At 38.9% G+C, this 22,843-nt stretch overlaps 1 protein-coding gene across 1 annotated transcript; it reads right to left on the bottom strand.

The window, feature by feature from the left end:
* Positions 1-17,327: 17,327 nt before the first annotated feature.
* On the bottom strand, positions 17,328-17,809 carry LOC112196541. Its single transcript, XM_024336904.2, has one exon. It carries the CDS (start codon positions 17,807-17,809, stop codon positions 17,402-17,404), a length of 408 nt encoding a protein of 135 aa, XP_024192672.1. The 3' UTR covers positions 17,328-17,401.
* Positions 17,810-22,843: the final 5,034 nt, after the last annotated feature.

Raw genomic sequence — 22,843 nt, 5'->3', positions numbered from 1 at the left:
TTCCTTGATTCCCTCCTCGTCAGTTGCTTTGACGAAGGCACATAATGTGCTTTTCCTTTAACAATATATATATATATATATACATACACGTAGTTATCCACTCAGGAATGACTACTAATACCAACTATAGTTCACAATCATGAAATCAAGAAATTTATTTTTATAATTAAAATTTCATTTTACTTACTCATGAACCATAGTCGAACAAGTTCATATAATTTAAAAAAATATTTATTTCATAAAACAATTTCCACAAATCAGCGATTAAATGTAGGATAATGAAATTTCGTTGGTAAATGAACCACGTGAGATTTACTCACCTCTAAATCCCGCTGTGTCTTCTCTTACAGCCGAGATAAAGTATAGATCACCCTCCGTCAAATACCTAAGTACAATAAGGTCTCAACTTAGGATACGAATCACAAAAACACAATTAAATTACGATTCTATGTTCGGATCCTCATCCGAGACCACCCAAAGTCTTAGGAACACTTCTACGATCAAAACAACAAAACTACAAGTCGATTAGACGACCTGATCCACACTGATTGAAAACCGAGACGATCAAAACTATAAAAACCCTAACATAATCATACAATCTCCAAAAATTAAGCGTTGTATATTGAAATTCTCGCATCGTTGAGTAGATCATATTTAGAAACAGAAATTGTCCCCTGAGGTGGCCAGAAACCACCGCCAAGCGTTGCCGCCAACTCCGAATTGGGTGGCGGGGCCTATGCTAAACTCTTCCTCTCAACATGCCCAACAACTTTCACAACTAGCACAAAGTCTAAATCAAAGTGGATAAGCCGGAAATTACTTCAACAGAAAGCTAGATCGAAAAATTGCCCAGTTTTCCAATATGGCTTGGTTCTCCCTCCACGCTTTGTTTCTATTAATGCCACTTGGGGAGCATGGTTAGCATCTTCAGAGTGTTCCAAAACTACTGGTGGCTCTAGCTATGGTTGCCAGAGGAGGAAGAAACCGACATTGACCTCCCACCGTAGTTAGGATCGAGAAATGCTTGCTGCGGCGTCTACGGGCAGAGATAGGCTGCAAAGCCACCACTAATAGGTGCGGGAGGAAAAGGCGAAGCTAAAGCATGTGGTTGCACATCCAAAGGTGGCCAGACAGCGAAGTTATGGCCGGAAGAAGAAAAAAGATGATTTCCGGTCGCGGGGAGAAAGAGAGAGAATTTGATTTCCAAATTTGAAAATTATGTCCTTTGCAATTTCCGGAAAAATCGGTCCTTTATACCAAAATGGAAACTTTTTCCAAAAACCATAACTTCCTCATACGAACTCCATTTTTCGCGTTCTGTATATGCACGAATTCATATTGACGCGCTCTACAACTTTCGTGAAAGAAGTTTTCACTGAATCCTAACGTAAGAAGGTCAACATTTGAATCGAGCGTTTCGAGCAATTTAATTGTCCGAACTAATTTCTAATTCTCAATTAATCATTAGAACAAGGCATCGAAACCATAATTTGTACCAACTGGGACATTCATTAATTTCACGCACTATACACAAAATTAATACGAAAATCCAGGTCATTACATTAATTCAAGACCAAAAGACTAGAAGGCGAAGACTTTTTATGGGGGAATATATAGCAGGGTTCGGGGAGTGAAAGTATCCTCTTCTGTTTTTCATGGATGATATGGTTGTCCTCTAGAAGGTGGTCCTTTCTAATACTAAAGTACACTTCTATGTCATAATTGGAATAGCATTCTTTGATAATATAGAACAGATGGCTAAAAGAATTGAAGAACAGATTGAGCGTGTAAAATGCAACGCTGGTACTATTTAAATTTGGTGTTCGGTGTTTGATTGCTATTATTATACCTTTCTGTTAATGTCTAAGATTGAGCAGTAGCCCATGTCTCGGTTAACGCTGGTCCGGTGGGCGGACCGCTACTTGTGATGTTCTCAGAGCTTCCGCTATCTGTCAAGTGAAATACAAAGGGTGTCAGAGGGAGACCACATTGGGCGGTCTTCTCTTCTCCGATGCCTAAGTTAGTCAATGTATTTATGTTGACAGAATAACAGTAGGTAAGTAGTAAATGCGTCATTAATGTGGAGAGAGGAGTGAACCTTTTATAGTGGGGAAAAGGCTGACCTCTTCCTTGTTTTCGATGTGGGACTGACATGCTTCAGTTCCCAGTTTTTGGAGCTTCTGATGCTATTTTGGCGCGGCGCATCAGCGGTGATCTGGGGTGAGCCAGGGCTCAGGCGATAGTCTGCTTGGCTGTGTTTTCGTAGGTCACACCATTGGTCGTAGTTGGTACCGCTGGCGGTAGCATGAGCGTGCCTCATTATAGCTAATTATGCTTGGCAAATGCCCATGCAAGTACAAGTCCCCCAAGTCCCCAGTCAAGGAGGGCAATCTTGGTTGGGGAGTTGCCTAGCGGTTCGAAGCGTCACTTCTGCTAGACTTGCAACATCATAATTAGCGTAAGTGCGTTGTTAACCATGGATTTACTAAACAAATGCTTTATACCCTTTCGGGTGGGCCCCTGCTAAGCCCCCTAGGGATTCCCCCACTCCCCGGTTAAGATGGGCCTCCGTTTGGCCGACATATTTTTTGATGAGGGGGATTTGCACTGAACAGAGGGTGTTGGGTAGCGAGCCCAATCTTTGATACCCGAGTGTCGGTGGTCAACGTGCCTGATTAGGGCAGTCGAAGACTGTTGACATGTCCCCTTACTTGGCTTGGCGGGACGTAGCTTGACTACAACGCCGCGTGGCGGTAGTCGTCAAAATGAGGCGTTGCCTCGGGACATAGAGAGACTTGTTTCCAGCTTCCCAAGTCCGACATCTAGACCCTAGCTCTTCTGATCATCTACCTATTCTTCTTGAGATTAGGGAACAAAAGAAGCATAGGAAAAAAAAGGAAAAAACGTTTTAAATTTGAAGAATGTTGGTTGCTTGAGGATACATGCAGGTAGATTGTTAGAGAAAGTTAGGAGAGGTTGGGTAGTGGTAGGGCTCTCAATATTGTGTGTCACAAACTAAATAGGAGACGTGGGGCCTTAAAGTCATGGAGTAAGGAGAACTTTGGAGGTTTAAAGCGTGAAATTGATAAGGTACGAAGTCAACTTTTACGATGGGACCCTTTCAGCTCCACCAAACGTTGACAGAGTTGCGTTACAGACCAAGTTAAATGACCTGCTTCATCAGGAACATGTATTGGCTTCAAAGAGCTAAGGTCTTTTGGTCACCTAACGGGGATCTTAACAAGAAATTTTTTCATCAGAGGGCGTGAAATCGTAGGAAGAAGAATGCCATTAATGGGTTGTTTAATACGGTGGGAGAGTGGTGTACGAAAGAAGCAGATATTGAAGAGATTGTGCTTTAATATTTCGATGGGCTATTTTCCTCTTCTCATCCTGAGAATTTCTGGAATGTTCTAGAAGCTGTGGCTGGGGTTGTGTCTATGGAGGACAATGTATGGATTACGCGGTTAATTGAGAAGGATGAAGTGTTTGATGCTTTGAAGAGTATGCACCCGTCGAAGTCGCCGGGGCCGAATGGTTTCTCTCCTTGTTTCTATCAGGCCTTCTGGGATTTGATTGGTGATGATATTATTAGGGCTATACAGGAGATGTTTGGGTCAGTAGAGGGTGCGAGTGGTGAATAATACGTATGTTGCCTTAATACCTAAAGTGAAGATTCCACAGTTTATGCATTAGTTGCATCCTATCAGTTTATGAAATGTGGTCTATAAGATTGGGTCCATGGTTCAGGGAGGCTAATTTCTGATAATTCCCTTATGGCTTTTGAGATCTTTCACTGCCTCAAGAGAAGAAGAAGTGGTTAGATCGGGTGTTGTGCATTGAAATTGGATATGAGCAAAGCCTATGATAAGGTGGAGTGGTCGTTCTTGGAGGCGGTGATGCGGAAAATGGGCTTTGGTGAGGAGTGGGTGCAGTGGATCATGAATTGTGTCTCTACGGTATCTTATTCTTTCATCATCAATGGGGAGCCAAGAGGTAGAGTTTGTCCGTCTAGAGGTTTGAGGCAGGGGGACTCAATCTCCCTATACCTTTTTCTTCTATGTAGTAAGGTTTTATCAAGATGCATACTGTAGGCAGAAGAACTGGGTACAGTGCAGGGAGTTCGAATTTGCAGAGGAGCATCGAGTATTAGCCATCTTTTTTTTGCAGATGATTCTTTTATTTTCTTTAAAGCAGGAAGGGAGGATTGTGAAGCCATGAAACAGATACTAACAGAGTATGAGCACGCTTCGGGTTAGCAGATAAACTATCAGAAGAGTTGCATATCTTTCAGTAAAAATGTCCATCCCTTTATGCAGGAAGGGATTGCATTTATTCTTGGGGTACAAAAAGTAGAGAAGCATGACAAGTATTTGGGTCTACTGACAGAATTAAGTTATTCAAAGACTGAAGCTTTCAGTTTCTTGAATGAGAAGATTCATACTCGGACTCAAGGATGGCGTGAGAAAACATTAAGTGTGGCTGGAAAGGAGTTGTTAATCAAGGTTGTCGCTCAGGCAATCACATCCTATGTTATGAGTTGTTTTGAACTCCTTAAGCACTTATGTCAAGAAATGAATAGATTGATGGCTTGGTTTTGGTGGAATGATACGGAGAATGGAAGGAAGATTCATTGGGTGGCATGGGAGAAATTGTTTAGCCCTAAGAGTGAAGGTGGTTTGGGTTTCCGGAATATGCATTTCTTTAATTTGGCTTTATTAGCGAAGCAGGGTTGGAGACTATTACATCAGCCGGATTCCATTATTGCCAAACTTCTCAAGGCTAAGTATTTCCCAAGGTGATCTTATTTGGAGGCAGAATTAAAAGGTGGTGAGTCTTACTCTTAGAGGAGCATTCTTTTGGGTCGTGAGGTCCTGAAGATGGGTTTGCGGTTTCAAGTTGGTAGTGGTAGTAGCATATCTATGTGGAATGACCCATGTGTACCTATTCCACAATCTTTCCAGGCCTATTCTCCTATTATGGAAGGCATAGAGGACTTGATGGTGGTTGACTTGATTGATTGGAATACAATGACTTAGGCTACTGATTTTATGAGGGAATTTTTTACGGAAGGTGAAGTGGAGAGGATGGCTTCTATCCCTCTTAGTATCCGTGGTGTCGAGGATCGCTTGGTTTGGCACTATGATAAGAAAGGGCTATATCAGTTTCGAAGTGGTTACCATGCGTATAACACAGCAGTGAGTCTTAAAGATTGTGCATCAACTTCATCTGGGGATGATGGTGGTGTTAGTAGTAAATATTGGAGCAAGGTTTGGGGTGCACGAATTCCTCCCAAATCTAAGTCTTTTGTATGGAGACTTTTAAAGAATATTCTACCTACAAAAGTAGCCCTATTGCAACGTAGAGTTGATTTGGTAAACCATAATTGCATGTTTTGCATGGCAACGACGGAAATCGGTACACATTTATTCAAATCTTGTCATGCTTTGCATTGTTTTTGGTTGTTAATTGGACCCCCTAGATTGCATGTGAGTACGCACCCAGCCAAGAGTGTTCATAAATGGGTGTTGGCATGGACATGATTGACTTACTGGAGGTGGACCAACGAGATTTTTTCTTTATGGGCTTATGGGCCATCTCAGCTGAGCATAACAATCTGGTCTGGAAAGGAGCTAATTTCCAGCCAATGAATATGATTCACTGGACTACCAAAATGTTAGAAGATTTTCAGAAGTATCACCCAAAGCCAGTCAGGATGCAGAAGAGACCGTTGACTAAGTGGAAAAATCCTCCTAGTGGTCATCTTAAAATCAATGTTGATGGGGCTTTCAGACAGAAGATGGGAATGGAGGTATTGGGGTAGTAGTCAGAAATGATGCTGGTATGGGTACTACTGCTTTGGCTAAGCCTTTTCTACATGCACACTCGGTCCTCAATATGGAAGCGGAGGCGTGTAGGCTGGTCTACTTCTTGGGATCCACCAAGTTTGGGCTGACATAGATGTTGAAAGCGACTCTGCCATTCTGATTGTTTCTCTCAATAGTGGGGAGAAGAATCTCTCAGAGGTAAGTCAAGTTGTAGATGATTGTAAGGATTATATGGATGCTTTTCAATCAGTTAGAATTCGGCATATTTACCGTGAAGTAAATGGTGTTGCAGATAGGCTTGCTCACCTTGCTAGTGTTGGTTTTTATTGATGATGTTTGGTTAGATGAGACACCTGCTTTTATTCAGGATGTTCTCTACGAGGACTATTGTGCTTGTTTTCCCATAGCATGGGGTTCAGGTTTTATGTCCCCCCCCCCCCTCTGGTTGCAAAACTCTACTATTAATATAATAAATGAAACTGGGTGTGGGACTGAGCCTCCCAGGTAGGCTGGGTTCCAAACCCCTTTCATAAAAAAAATAAAAAAAATAAAAAAACCTAGATCACTCTGACTGCGTCGGGTGGTATCGAACTGGTCTTCCTGTCTCTTTTATTTACTGTTGATATTAATGGGTAATCGTGATCGTACTGCTGTTCCATTGACAAGAGCGGATATGGACACTCTTATCGCTCAGATGACCACTGCCATGAATGCTTAGATGATAGAATTTTGTGGGTTGTTGGAAGGAATTGGAATAACAACAACCGGACATAGGCGAGGAAGGAGAACATGCTAGGGCTCCACGTGGTGGTGGAAGTGATGATGATTTTGATTCCGAGGATGAGGTGGTTTAACCTGAACAACAAGGTCAACCTAATAATCAGGATTTCAGAATTAAGATTGATATTCCGCACTTTTCTGGTCATATGCAGATGAAGGGAATTTCTAGATTGGTAGGTAAAACTAGATAGGTTCTTTGAAATTATGAAGGTCCTGGAGAATAAACAAGTCAAGATGGTCGCTCTCTGACTCAAAGGTAGTGTTGTAATATGGTAAGATCAGTTGCAGAAATCTCATCAAAGACAGGGGAAGTAACTAATCCGAACATGGTGTAAGATGAAGTTGTTGATGATGGATAGGTTCTTGTCAACAAACTATTAGCAACATTTGTACCAGTTGTATATTGATTGCATCCAGGTAGTAGGTCTGTGACCAAGTATACTGATGAGTTTTTACGCCTTTCAGAGCATAATGATTTGGGAGAATCTGAAAGTCAGAAGGTGGCTCGGCATGTTACTGGTCCCAAATCTTCCATTCAGAAGAAAATTAGGATGCAGATTATGTGGACTGTGACGGAGGCTTCTAGCTTAGCGTTGAAGTAAAGTTGTTAGAGAAACCTTCGTGAGTTATGCAATTTCAGAGGAATATAGAGTTGGTGATTCCTCAGCTGACAAGGGGAGGGAGTGCTCCTAGGTTTTCTAATCCTTTACCTAAAGAGACTGGTGGTCCTAGTAGTTCAGGAGAAGCCAGCAGGAATCCTTGTGGTGCTCAAAATAGAACTCCATTTCAGATAACTAATCCTTATGCTTATAGGTGGTAAACGAGCTGTTAAGCCCGATCACGGCATGGGCCCGACACGTCCAAAATATGCCTGGCATGGCCGGAGCACGATTAAGAATGGGTTGGGCCGGCACAACCCATTCTTGTGGGTTGAGCTGAGCTAAGATATATTGACCCAAAGGCCGTGCCTGAGCATGACATATTGCGGGCCAGCCTGTTACAAACGCAATTTTTTTTTTTTAAATTTAAAAAATTTACAATGATGAGATATGAATATTAGATCTCCTTATTCAAAATTTCATTACAATTCCACCCATGCTATTCCATTAATGTTGATAAAGTAGTGAAATAAAACATTATATCCTTGTTTTGACAAAAATATTTTTCATGTATATTAAATAGATTACTTACTAAATAATATTAATATTTTTATAAAAATAAAAAATAATACACTTTTGAGTTTATTTTTTTTATATATATTTTTTTATAATGGAATATAAAAAACCGTTAGAAAACTAATCTTAGATTCTTAGAAATTAAGATTACGAGGAAAGGTCTTTTAGAGTCTTATTTATTTTATTTTTCTAAGTAGTTGAATAAAGTAAACTTTCAATTACAAATAAACAAAGACATTGTCAAATTAAAATATTAAAATCGTGCCTAATTTTGGAATGGCACAAGCATGGCTTGTTTGTTGGCCCGACGCGATATGGGCTTGGGTCATGGATTGGGTCGGGCTTAATGTTTAAGTAAATGGGCCGGCACCGGCACTGGCCTGTCAAGTAAATAAATGGGCCGGCATCGGCACTGACCTGTCAAGTTAATAAACGGCTCAGCCCGAGCACGACACGAAACATGAATAGGCCTGCTTAAAATGGGTTGGGTTGACCCATTTTCCACCTCTACTTATGCTAGACCTACTACGGAGATTTGCTACAAGCACAATCAACCTGGACACAAGTCTGATGTGTGTCCTTAAAGAAGGCAATCCACCCTTACTGGTGGATGTGACGGAGATGAGGAAGATGAGAAGGACATCAATGACGATTATGTAGGGGTTGAATTTGCAGTGGAGAGGTCTCTTGAAAAGTTAATTTTGTGCTGCAAAGGATCTTATTGTCTCCCAAAGAAGATGGGCAGTGCTGTAACATGTTCATTTAAAAAACCCTTTGTTCCATCAATAACAAAGTGTGCAATCTGATCGTGGATAATGGGAGCTGTGAAAACTTTGTGGCAAAGAAGTTTGTGGAGTATTTGCAGTCACCTAAAGAGCGTCAGGAAACACCTTATTCTTTGGGATGAGTTAAGAGAGGTCCACAAGTTTGAGTTGCTGAGACCTGCAAGGTGCCGCCTTCTATTGGTAATCATTATAAAGAATATGTGTTGTGTGATGTTAATGACATGGATTCTTGTCATTATGTTAGAACGATCTTGAAAATATGATGTGAATGTGACTTATAAGGGCATAGATATGTGATGTTATTTTTGTATAATAATCATAAAATTGCTATGGCTCCTGTGACACAATTTGGGAAATCTGGAGGTTTAAAATGTGAGTATGAGATGGAGTAAGCCTATAAAGAATTGATGTTATTTGTCCAGTGGTGATTAAGAGATTATTGGTTGTGAGAACAGAAGACATGGTGATCCCTAATAAAGAAGTCCAGAAGATTTTGGGAGAGTTTTTGTGGAGTTGATTTTAAATGAGCTGTCCAACGAACTACCACCTATGAGAGACATTCAACATCGAATTGATTTGGTTCCTAGAGCGATTTTACCAAATTTACCCCTTTACCGCATGAGTCCCAAACAGAATAAGATTTTGAGGGAGCAAATTGAAGACTTGCTGATTAAGGGGGTTCATTCGTGAAAGATCACTGCTAAAAACAATTGCATTTGCTTTGCAATTTTACGATGGCATTACTTTCTGTCGCAAAAGACTGGTTTTGGCGACGGAAGATATTCCGTGGTAAAGTCGTGGACGTTTGGTTACTGCTTGATGTTTGCCGTCGCATCATTTTAACGAAATTGCGACTATCTGAGGAAACCGTCGCCCAAAACAAAACTAAATAGAACAAAAATAGAAAAGATTTGAAATCTTGTCTCTTACTCTCACTACTCCCCAAAACCTAGAAGCCAAACTCACCAAATCCTAGAAGCCAAACTCACCAAATCCTAGAAGCCAAACTCACCATTCTTCCTTCCTAGAAGCCCCGATTCTCAAGGTCGGTGAGTAGAAGGAGATCGGAAAGCAGGGCCTGATGAAGAAACTTCTCAAGGAAGGTGAAAGCTGGGAAACGCCAAAGAGTGACGACGAGGTTGAAGGTGCGGTGCCGATTTCAACACTGTTTTTGAATTTGTGTTTTCTTGAATTTGAGCTTTTCTGGAATCGTTTTTGTTTTGTTTTGGATTGGGATTGATTTCAATTGTGATTGAATTTCAGTACATTACTCCGGGACTTCGCTGGATGCGACTGAGTTCGATTCGAGCCGCGATACGCCATTCAGGTTCACTCTTGGTCAAGGTGAGGGGTCTCTGGCCTTTCACTTGTATTCTAATCACTTGATTAAGCTCTGAGCTGGATGCAAATTGTGTTTACTTAATGAGATTAGTGCTTTTCAATCGAAGTCTGTGGGAATTTTTAGAATTCATGATTGGTCTGATGGAATGTTATCATGAAGAAGAAAGCTTAAATTGCCGATTAAAAAATGTTTAGTTCTTGTGCTTATATATTTCCGCAAATTTTTATTAGTATAGAAAGCAATGAATAGCCACTGGCTGACTTGGTAGAAGAATAGGATATATAGAGGCAACCTTTGGAAGGTAGTGCATTGATAAATATGGATGGAACACAAGCTCTCAGATAGAGGTGGCAAACGGGCCGGCCCGGCCCGGCCCGACCTATTTTAAGCGGGCCTAGTCGTGCTTCGTGCCGTGTTTGGGCCGGCCCATTTATTACCGTGCCGGGCTCGTGCCGGCCCATTTACTTAAACATTAAGCCCGGCCCGGCCCATGGCCCGAGCCCATATCGTGCCGGGCCATGCTCGTGCCGGGTCAATAACGGGCCGTGCTCGTGCCTACCCACTATAAAGCACGATTTTAAAATCTTAATTTGAACAAATAAAAATTAATTTTATTTAACTATTTAGAAAATTAAAATAAATTAAGTTCTACAACGTTTTTCTTAATCTTAGCTTTTTAAGATTAGATTTCTAATAATTTTTTATATTCCACTATAAGAAAGAAAGAAGAAGAAAAAACTCAAAATATATTGTTTTTAGTATATTATTGTGAGATTAATATTTATTAATATAATGAAGATTTAGTATCTATTATTCTTTCCTTCATTCTATAGTTGTATTATTATGAGATTAGTCTTTATTAATAAACATATATTTAATATTTAGAAAAAATACTTATGTCAAAACAAGGATATAATGTTTTGTTTCATTATTTTGACAATATAAAAGAAAACATTGGTGGAATTGCCATGAGATTTTAAATAAAAAGGTCTCATATTCAAATCTCAGAATTGTATTTTTTTAATATTTTTAAAAATAAAATGAAATTTTGTGTTTGTAACGGGCCGGCCGACAATATGTCGTGCTCGGGCCGGGCCGGGCCAATGGGCCAATATTCTTAGGCCCAGCCCGACCCGTTATTCTAACGTGCTCGGGTCGTGCCAGGCCACTAACAGGCTTGGCCCGTGTCGGGCAGCTTTTAAGCGTGCCGGGCCCGTGCCGTGCTCGTGCTTAGTGGCCCGTTTGCCACCTCTACTCTCAGAGCATAAATGCATCAAGCTTTCTTTTTATTATTGAATTCAATTTGACTGTCTGTCATATTTAGCCTACCTTTCTGACTTGTTTGTATATCTGTTTATATAGTTATTTCGAACAGAAGTTTGATTGATTTGGTAATATTGGCTACTCGATCTTTTTGAGAATATCTGGACTACTAGCTTTTGTGCAGAGGTTCTAGTGGAGAACCCAAAAAAATAGTGATGCACTTTGTGTAATCCTTTTGTGTTAGTGCGATACTGAGTGTGTGGAGCTGAGCCTGGACGAGTCAGAGGCCCTGTTGTTAATCGTCATGAACTGGTGTTTTGAAAACTAATACAGCACAATAGTATATTTATTGAAAACTAATTTTTTTTTTTTGTTTCTGATAGAGAAAAGATAACTCTTATATCTGAAATGTTGAACTGTGTTTCTTGTTTTTTTTTTGCAGGATAGAGCTGGAAAATTGGCCAATGGTGATGCACTTTGGCTGTGGTCTTATGAGCGTGATGTTGTCATTGTGTGTTGAGTTTGTTGTTTGTTTGTTTCTCGTTGCTTTCAAATGAATGACATGGTTACAAGATGCACATTCTTGAAGGTAAAGTTGGTTTATATGAATATTATGAAATTTTGAATGAAATGATGCCAGATTGAACTTCAAATTACTTCAGAAATAAGAGCATAAAGTTTTGTCAACAACTGATACCTTTATTTTCTGTATATAATCTAACATTAGCCTATTAAATTTGATGTCTTGCACTTCTTCAACAACCTTCTTGATGACCATTTGCTGAAGTCGCTTAATGGTTCTAACTTTAGATCCTTTTTAGTTTGCAGAATGCTCTATCCCTTGAGAGTTAACCATAGAAGTTTCCAAGTCCTAACAGAAGCATGTCTTGGCTACTTGCAATTGAAACTAGTCCAATTAAGCTGGAGGCTCAGGTAACAATCTCAAGCTTTTTAACTTCTAATTTCTTTCATCTCCTCTTTTGTAGAGGAAAATTAAGAAAGACTCATTTTGACTATTGTCTTCATAACTAAACTATATTTTGTTAATGCTTCCTGAAATTGTTTCATTAGGTGATTTTGATTTACACTTGTTTTTTGGTAGTTAGTTGAATGTGACTCAATGCTGAATCATGCAAGAAAGCTGTTGATGTGTGACAATTTGCATTCCTCCAAGCTAGAACTGATAACAAAAACAAAGGTATGTTCCCTGGGCTTTCTCCTTTTTGTGGATTATTATTTTTTTCTTTTTATCAATTCATCGATTGTTTGAACTTAACTTCACTCTCTCTTTTAGTGACCAGCTTGTTGCACTAATCATGATAAGAAGGCAATATATACTTGAAGCACCAAAGAGGATGAAATATTGGGTGGGTTCGTGTTGGTGTAGGAATGAATCAATGATGTGCTTATCATTGAACTCATCAACCTTAGTCTCGTGGAGTTTCATGACATTTTGTATTGCACATTTCATTAGTTTTATTGTAAGTTTACAATGTTAAAATATCTCAATAATTTTTGGATGTTCTTAGAATGAACATAATTGCACCACCATTTTTTTTTTTATATAAAAAATTTCTTTTTTGCGACGACAACCTTGCCGTTGCAGAAGATTTTGTCTTGCGACGGGAATATTTTCCGTTGCAAATACTTTTTGCAATAGAAATTTACAGTCGTAAAAAGTATTTGCTATGGCAAAATTACTATTTGCCGTCGCAATTGGAATTTTTTTTAGTAGTATATGAGTCCTTGTGTAGTTCCAATCCTCCTAGTTATAAGAAGGGTAATCAATGGCGAATGTGTGTTGACAGCAAGGCTATTAATCAGACAGCCTTTAAGAGTAAAGATGGTTTGTACAAGTCGATGGTGATGCCATTCGGGCTATCTAATGCATCCAACACATTTATGAGGCTTATGCACCAGGTTTTGGGAACATTGCAGGAGAATAAGTTGTACATTAATCTAAAAAATTGTACTTTCTGCACCAACAAGTTGTTATTTCTAGGTTTTGTGGTTGGAGTGGATGGTATTCAGGTTAATAAAGAAAAGGTACGAGCTATCACAAAATGACCTGCTCCAAAAATAGTTTCTAAGGTGCGGAGTTTTCAAGGTTTGGCTACCTTTTATAGAAGATTTGTGAGAAACTTTAGCACCATTACAACACCTATCACTGAGTGTTTCAAGAAGCGAAAATTTCATTGGAGTGAGGAACAAGAGAAGATTTTTTACATGATCAAATAGAAGCTTTATACTGCACTAGTTCTGGCTCTTCCTAAGTTTGACAAGGTGTTCGAGGTCGAATGTAATGCTAGTGGAGTGGGAATAGGTACTGTGTTGTTCCGAGTGAAGAGATCAATGGCATTCTTTAGTGAGCAATTGAGTGACGCTCGTCAAAGGTGAAGCACATATGATCAAGAATTTTATTCAGTGTTTCGAGAATCGAACCAGTGGGAGCACTATCTATTCGCTCAAAAATTAGACTCGGCCACGTACGTGTCACTTACTAGAGAGCTTCTATGGCTTACATTTGTTCTTCTGGCTTAGTGACGAGTGCGCAGATGTGCCAACTCGCGACTGAGAGGTCAAGCGAGGGTTTGTTTTGGTTTCTTAATCTTACATTGTTGAATCCAATCGCACCCGGTTAGTAAAATTTCAAACCCAAGTTAATCTATTGACAACGGAAACAAATTTCATCAAACTCATTCATATCACACATAAACTCAATTCAGAACAACGTACACAATAAGTAACAATTGGTGTCCCTAATGAAAAATACAAAATCAATGGTGGAAAAGAGTAAGAACCCAATTGAGAAGAGCAAAAATAGAGTAAATACCTATTAAAATCAAGAAGATCGCCATGTCCAGAAAGCATGTGCTTTGTCTTTCTTCGAATTCACTTGGGTTAGGGCCAAAGCAAAGAAGAATACTGTCGCTCCTTCTGTCCTCTTAACCTCTCTCATTCTCTAGCGGTCGTTCGGTGGAGAAAAGAGAAGAAGAACTCGGTCCCACATAATCAGGTTCATAAGGGCAAAACTGGCAAAACACTATTAACAAGGAGGAGTTGGGGTTTCAAAAGATAGAATAATTCAATAATAGCCTTCCTAATTAAGGCTTCAATTATCAGCCTAAGATAGAAAGAAAGACTTAGACGCGGTCCATGACAGAAAGACTAAATAAGCTCCTTCATGGCTACTTGCATAGTCAATTCAACAGTTCAACTCCTGGTTTTCAACTAAAAAACAAAGTCAACTCTTTGTCTCACCCAAAAGACCCGGACTACGTACGTCCAGTAGCTAGCTTCCTGATTGATTCAGATAGTTGAGTTTTTCCATTTTTTTTTCTTTTCCAAAGTTGGAAACTAATTAACAAGGGTTACTATAATTCACTTTAATTATATTTTTGTCGACGAACAATTCACTTTAATTATTTTAATAGCTAGCTACTGGGCATTTTTAATGCATGTTACTAATTTTTGTAGCTATATATAATTCACTTTATTTATATAATAATATAGTAGGGTTCTAGCTAGGGTTTACTCATTCTTGCAGGGGTTATGTTATCACTATCATTCGAAGCGGTAGTCAAAAATTAAGAAAATTTATGGCTAACAATAGAGTTTTCTCTATATTTAAATTTAGATATAATTAAAGAGTTTTCTCAAACTTTATGCTATTATTGGGTTAGAAACTGGAAATTTTCTTGGTGCATGTATTATTGCATCGATCATTTAGGGAAGTCGACACCCACTTCCACGACTTCAAAGTCATGGGTTCGAGTCACCATAGGGGCAGGAGTGAAACCATTTGATCCTCTTTTAAAAAGAAAAAAAGTCGACACCCACTTCCACGACTTCCCCATTCAATAATAATACCTGTTTTGTATCTCAATTCTTATATTTGTTTCCCTAGCTTTCACTCACTGGACCCCTAGCATAAGTGGCTGGAGAGCCGTCAGCCTTCATATATAGAGACCGTCCAAGTATGTCCCTGGCCATCTTAGGGGATAGTGGTGGATCCATAATTTTATTTATACAGAGACGACATATTGTCATATTCTCTTTATTTTAAACTGTTGTGGAGACATATATTTTAATATTTAGACTAAAATTTTGTATGCTAGCTAGTAGATCATATATTAACTCCACTACATACAAAAACTCAATAGGGGCATGTGCCCTCACTTGTCCCAGCTAGGTCCGCTAGTGTTAGGGTGTTAATTCGAGAAGGGGATATGAGAGTGAAATACACAGTTTACTTTTTGAATTCTTGTCCTTTGTTTGGAGAAAACAAGAGCCATTACTTAAGCTCACCATGCTTGCTTGAGTGAAACAAAAAGCAAAGAGGGTAGGACAGGAAGATTAATACTTCAATCAAAATGAAGCTCAATTGTAATTATAATCATGAATCTTAAACATCGGTCTGCTCTAAATAACAAATAAGAAAAAAGAAAAAGGAAAAAAAATAACTCTTTTAATTTATCTTCGGTTACATGGAGTCATTGAAGCGGAAGGAAAACCCTCTAGCTCTCTCCCTTCAAACATGAAATGGCGCATTCAAATCCTCCAATGGCTGTCCGTGATCAATTCTCCATCCTTTCATTTTCTGGTAATCGGATAACATCAGATAGACACCAAATTTGAACTCCAAGAATAAACCATTTTTTGTAATGAATAATGACATTACATGATTGTACAATTAGCAGCCACACTTGCAGCAGCAAGAACCCCCTCAAACGCGCAAAAAAATTGGAACCAACTAGGCTGCAATATATACAAAAGAAAATATAAAAAAAATTAATATTATCAATCACATATATGTTTATACCCATTCAAATTTCACGATGTAAAAATCACTTTTTATTTTGTGTTGAAATTATGTGACAAAATCATATGCACTCACCCTTTGAGTTTCAGCAGCAATGTAGTAATTAATGTTGTTACATTTTAATATTTTATTTATTATTGAAATTAAATTTGGGTGAATTTATTTTGTGTTTAAAATCTGAATTTATTTGTGTGTTTAAATTCAGAATTTATTTTGAATTTTATTTTGTAACTCATGGTGTTTTTATTTTGATTTATTTTGGGTTTTAATTCTTGTAACCTATGGCTTTTGGTTACTACCCTATTAATGGTAGGGAGTGTCCTAAGAGCCTATAAATAGCACCATTTGTTGCATGCTCAAACACATCATTGCTTTTACGTAATACTATTACGATACACTACTATTCACCCATTAACTTTCTTTCCAAAAATCTCCCAAAGTGTCTTGTGTGTTTTTTTTGGCCAAAGAAATGTGTTCTTTTGGTGGAGCTTTGGGTTCCTCCAATTTGTGCAGATTGGTGGGAGTCACACAACTTGTTGTTGGGCTGTTGTATCCTGGAGGGGACAAGTCAAGAGATTTCTGGTGCACCGGCATTGTTCCGCAGAGGGCTTGAATCTCCTTAAAGAGAGCGAGATACTCGCGCCTCAGCCTATTGTCAACGAGTTTCTCATATAGAAATTATAATTTTATTATAATTTCACCAACAATTAATGTTATTATAAACTGGTGGAGGAGGGGATGGAGTGATTGCCTGCATTGTGTTAGGAACGCCAACATCAACGAATTAGGCAGAAGTAAGCTTACACAGACAATTAATGATCAGCAACGTGACAATTGAGCTGTCTATAGTAGTGTTGCTACTTATATTGAAGAGAAACCCTAGCAACGTTCTTCTTTCTTTTTGCTATCTTGCAATGCTATAGTTCCCGTGAGCCGAACATTAATTTTATAGATTACCTGGCCTTCTTAAATCTTTTAACTGAAATAAAAACTATATGGAAAGAGATTATAAACTACCTAACAACTATCATTATATAGACAATATCTTTAAAAATTCTATGTACAAAATGAACAAATTTAATCATGGAATAATGAGGATAATAACAGGAGAAAGTTAGTGGGAGAAAACTGAAGCTAGCATTAATTTCTCTTCATCTGCGTATATGTTAATTAGTAACTTTTTCAGGAGCTATCACACAGATATGGAAGCTATATTAGAGGTCTACGTACAAATGTAGAACAAAGTGAAGGTCAAGGTATATAATGAAAATTATTCATTAATTCCGCATAAATGTGATAAAGAATGTAATACAATTATGTACCATGTTGAGATCTGGTGGAGCATATGGAAATAGGCCTCGTTTGGAGCGCAGCAATACATGATTATCCAAGAAGTATGTGTGGTGCTAGTGGTGATAGTAACTCCGACTGCGATAGCAGGCAGGACAGAGATCAAAGGTATGCCCATGAGCTCCGTCAAAGCAAGCAACGCAAGTGAAATACAGACCGAAGAGGTATGCGCCGCACTGGGACCCTTGGCATCGGATTTTCCTCGTTTTAATGATGTAGTAGAAAGTGAGAACTTCCCCAAAATCCAATCCACCATCCCCATTGCGGTCAAGTCTGTTGAAGAAGTTTGGGTCGTTAATAATCCAGTTGTAGCCACTTTGCCGGAGGAAGTCCTTGAACTCCGAGCAGCTGATTCGACCATCACCGTTGGTGTCCATAGATTGGAAGAAAGACCATGCCAGATTCCGAGTCTGTTGAGTGCCATTCTGGTAGTATGCTGAAGCAGCTGCATGTAGTTCTTCCATTGCCATATAGCTAGCTGCTAGACAGAACAATACCAGCTGCTTAATTGCTCTGCTAGCTCGGTCTTTAATTGATCAATCTGGTTTAGTATCGGTACATATTATATATATGGATTGAATTTGCTGGATGAATGCAGTGTTAAGAAATATGTTAGCTTAAGAAGGCATCGAGAACAATTCTTAGGTTCACCCTTAGGGTGAATGAGCTCATTCACTCTCTCTTGCGATTAAAGCATAATAACTTTATAATTTTCTAATACAACCATTCATGTTGTATAACGTAATATAAAGATTAGTTCTATAAAAAATTAATCAAATTGAAGACCTTTTAGTTATTCATTTCTATGAAATACATGGACGGTTCATCATAGTAGTAGTAGTAAGTGTTGTTAGAACCATCCATTTGTTTGATACAATTAGAAAATTAAATGATTTTCGATTCGATTGATTTTTTATAGAGATGATCTTTAAAGGATAATTTAAGATATAGACCGTTGAATTATAAATTTATTAAGTAAAAATATATTAATCGACAACGAAGGTGAATATGCTCATTCATCATAGGGGTGAACGTAAGAATTGTTCTGGAAATAATTATGTATAAGAAATACTCTAATATAATTATGTGTGTAAGTAGGATTAGCAACGCTCGTAATTCACACAAATCATTAATCCGTTGTTGTACCGAATGTGGGTATTGTCGTATTTGTACACAGAAATCTGTATGAAATGTCTTGATTTCACACGGATGCTCATGCGTGTCTGATTGATACGTTTTCTAGTAGAGCCACTTGACAAAGGAAAAAGGGTAAGATAACAATCCGGTGAATCCACTGGTCTGCAGTGTAATACCGAATCTTCTTTAGCCTGTTACGTAGCTTTATTAGTTAATTAAATAAAGTTCTCACCTGGAGAATTGTTGCGGGAGAAAGAATCAGCGACCATGTGGCCCCAAGTTTAATTTCCGACGACAAAATGATGATGTCAAGAGAAATGATTAGGTCAAGGGAAATGATTGATAAATTTGGTGACACGGACTATGTGCGGCGATTTCTCAAATACATGCATGTGGGCTAACTTACGATGATATAACGTATAGCTTCAATTGTCGATGGTTGGAATGAAGAAAATCCTTATAAATTAATTCTATTTCAAAGTCCTCATAATAAAGTGATTGGTGATCGGTTGTGAGGGAAAAAAAACAAAAAAACTAGCTATGAAACCCTAATAAAACAAAGTCGATCCAGAAATTTTTGCATATTCAGATTTAATTATTCTTACATCAATTTCAATTAGGATTTGATCGCCAATGGATTAAATATTATCAACTTAAGATAATCTACTAGTCACGGCAATCCCTTTTTAGATTCATTTATAGTTCTTTTTGTTGCAAGCTCATCTCGAATCAGCACAATTATATATCGTCTCTAAACATGAGCATTCAATTTGATTATTCACCAAATCTCCAAGTCACTATTGCCACGCTTTGCCTTGCTACAAAGTTAGAGTTTTGCTACGATAATTGAGTTAAGAGATAATATAGATGTTTAGATCATGTTTAGTTAGTAGCAAGCAAACTTACACCGGTCCGCTGTATCTAGGTATTATACATGACTTAAATTGGATCATCAGTTCTTTTCAGTGCTTGTATGAGGACAGACTTTTCATGCATGCACTGTGAAAATGGCTGAAGTAGAATCAAAAGTTTTGGCTTGTATTGAGTTTGATTAGTCGCTTAGTGAAAAAGTTACAAACAGTACTCCAACTTAAAGTTGACATTCTACATTGTACCTCATTTTTCAAATAAATCACTTTGATACCTCAAATTATTATTTCTGTCTAACATTCATACACACCATTAATAACACCGTCAACTCTCAAGTGTTATCTGATATTTTGTTATAGGTGTTTACGTCTTTTAATGTCCCCCCCCCAAAAAAAAAAAAAAAAAAAAAAAATCTTAGCCTTCACCACATCAACCACTTCCCTCTCTCTTAAAAGTATAGCCGTCCATCATTCTCTCCAAAATATTTGTTCATACCCTCCCATCTACTTGGCATTTCTCTTTCAAAGCCTAAAAATGAAATCTGATGAGTATGGAGTAGAGAAACTTGACATTGTACTGCTATTGACCATGTCTCTCCCTTAAATAAAACGCATTTACATTGACTGCAATCATTTGCAATATTGCCAACTAAAGGAAAATAAACAAGCTTGTTTACAATCACATGCAGTTTCATTGCTTTAATAGACATGTTCAAATAGATTAACAACCTCCATAAAACATTTGCATTATTTCAAAAGCACAACCATGTGTTACACAAAATATTTAGGGGAGAAGTTTAATTACCACAGACCAAAGTCACCAAACTCTATAATCTACTTTTACATAACCTTCCAAGGCTGCTCATTCCTTTCATACTCTACGTCAAACACGCAAAGGCAGCAGCATTCCTTTTCTACTGCCCGTCCAACACGCAAAGCATCATGAAACGCATGGCCGCTATTCTAAAGAAGATTGGGAGAAAATGTTACATGATTAATTAAGATCCTAAGATCAAGCAATTGACAACTAAAGAACATAGTTACTAATAGTTGACAATCAAAGAAATGAAGATGGTAATCAAGGTGAGGTAAATGCCCATCCTTGATGTGCATTAATGGATTGCTTATCATATTCATCATTGATTATCAGTCTTAGAATAAATCGACCTAAAAAATTTTGATTGTTGAATGAGTTGTAGGTGTTTAGATTAGTGTTTATTATCATGCAACTAGGACCATTACATGGGTGCAGCAACTTGGCATCCTGCACTCTCAATTCAAATATTGAAAGTCTTGTACAACCGCGGCACATCCGGATCACCCCACTTTATTTATTGGTGTCAAAACAAAAAAAAGAGTAGGGTATGTGGTAAAAAAGTGGAGAATCTATTCTTTTTTTTATCCTAAAAAAAATCTTGGAGATTGTGTAATGCTTACTTTCAAACTATTTGTTTACACTGAATAAGGCATTAATGATGTTTGTAGAAATTACATCCAAAAATGTGATCTTCAATTTGGTGCTGTTGTAATTTTTTACTTTTTTTTTTTTGTATTTTTTTTTTAACTCTGGACGACAATGTAACTCCTCACCCCACCCTATCCCTGATGTCAGTGAGATTTGAACCCGTGACCTCCACAGTGTTAGTTAGGCTGGCTAACCAACAGGTTACGGCTCACCGACGGTGTTGTTGTAATTTGAATACGAATGAATATATGACAGTTTCCTATGAATTGGCAGCATGGCAAATTATTCGATGCAAACATGTGGCAAGCATCAAATGAGCCTGTGGGTTGTGCATGAGAGTGAGAGAAAAAAATGTTAAGAGGGAAATTCTGTTAGGTAGAATTGTGTTCTTGGGTATTCTATGAGTGAGGGTATACAAGGATTTTGGGATTTGAGTTATGAGATTTAACTCATGTATCTTGTATTAGTTTTTCTTATAGTGAAAGAGCATGGTCGCAGATTTAACTCAGACTGATCTGCGGCTAGGGTTTGCAACTTTCTTCTTGTCCGGCGGCACTCATGGTTGGCGTTGGTTTGCCTCGCCGGTCAGGGGCTGCTGCCGGACGGGAATTTGAATATATATGTCTAGGCGCTCCTTGGAGAGGGTTTGGCGACAAGTCCCAGACGCCATTTTCTGTGCGGTGGTTGTGTGTACAAGGAAGGCGCATCTTCCAGATCCAGTGAGGTACTGGGCGGGGACGAAGGATGTTGGATTGAGGGCACGACTGCGTGGTGAGGCTAGTTCGTGGCGCTGCGGCTCGGCGTGGGACGTCGTGGCTTGAGGCGTGGTGGCAAGGGTCGCGGCGGTGTGGGTCTGGACGGCGTTGAGTCGTGGCGGAGGGACCGATGAAACTGCACCGGAATTGTACATCCGGTCAGTGGAGTGGAAGATGAAGTTTGGGCTGGGTGAGGCCAATCTTTGTTGGGCCTGAGTTTGGGCCTCTTTTCTTTGGGCTGCCCTCTTGGACTGGGGTGTTTCTGCCCTAGTCCTTTTTTATGTTTTTAGTTAGTCTGATTACAATAATTTTCTTGTGTTAGGAAGCTATGCATTTTTATACACTCTATGTACCTCTAGCGCCTTTGGAGTAGTACCAAAGACGGGTCTCCGCTACCTCCAAGTATTTGAATGTTTAGTGAGTAGGACTATTTGCATGTACCACTTGTGGGTACTACCACTATCTTCTTGTCTGTCTATGGCCTTGGATGACAGCGGAAGGGTTTGTAACGGTCTATTCTGACTTGTGATGAATATATTTTTTCCCCTGATTCAAAAAAAAAATATATATATATATATATATATATCTATATATATATATATATTGAGTGGATGTAGGAAAGAAATTTGTCGAACCACAATCAATCTTGTGTTGACTGTTTATCTCCTTGTTCTTTGTGGTGTTGTTGTGGAGTGTGTCTATTCCTGAATCTAGGTTCGTTTGTGGGGTTAGAATCCGAATAGTACATTAGTGCCATACAAAAAAGGATGGAACTCTTCAATTTTGAAATTTACAGATATCCTCTTCACACACAAACACACATATATAGCTATACGCAAGAGCGTGCCCGCACACACACACACACACAAACTGTTTGGCTCCAAAACCAGTTGGTTTGCAAACTGTCTCTTTTGAGCTTGTGCGCGGGCGTGCCAGCACCGTGGGGTGCAGTCGTCAGGGGAGTCCCTTGACCTGACTTCTTCTTCAAGCGTTTGTGGACGAGGAGAGCACCAACCTAGCCACAAGGTTCTTCTCTAGCCTTCCGAGAAAGGACTTCTTGCCTTACGGATAAGGACTTTGGATGTGATCTCTTCGCGTCACCGAATCGATACTCAAAGTTGTAGGCTGAGCAGAGCAATCACTGGGAAGTTTGGAGAAAGCACGGGTTTTGCTAAAGCGTGACTTTAGCTTCGCTGGGTTGCGAGAGCGTTACCCTTGCTTCGCTAGTAGTGTCGGTGGCAGTGGTACTGTTGGCAGTGGTACTGGCAGTCG

Source organism: Rosa chinensis, chromosome 4 (genome assembly GCF_002994745.2).
Source record: "Rosa chinensis cultivar Old Blush chromosome 4, RchiOBHm-V2, whole genome shotgun sequence".
NCBI lineage: Eukaryota > Viridiplantae > Streptophyta > Magnoliopsida > Rosales > Rosaceae > Rosa > Rosa chinensis.
This window is presented reverse-complemented; position numbering and strand designations above follow the sequence as displayed.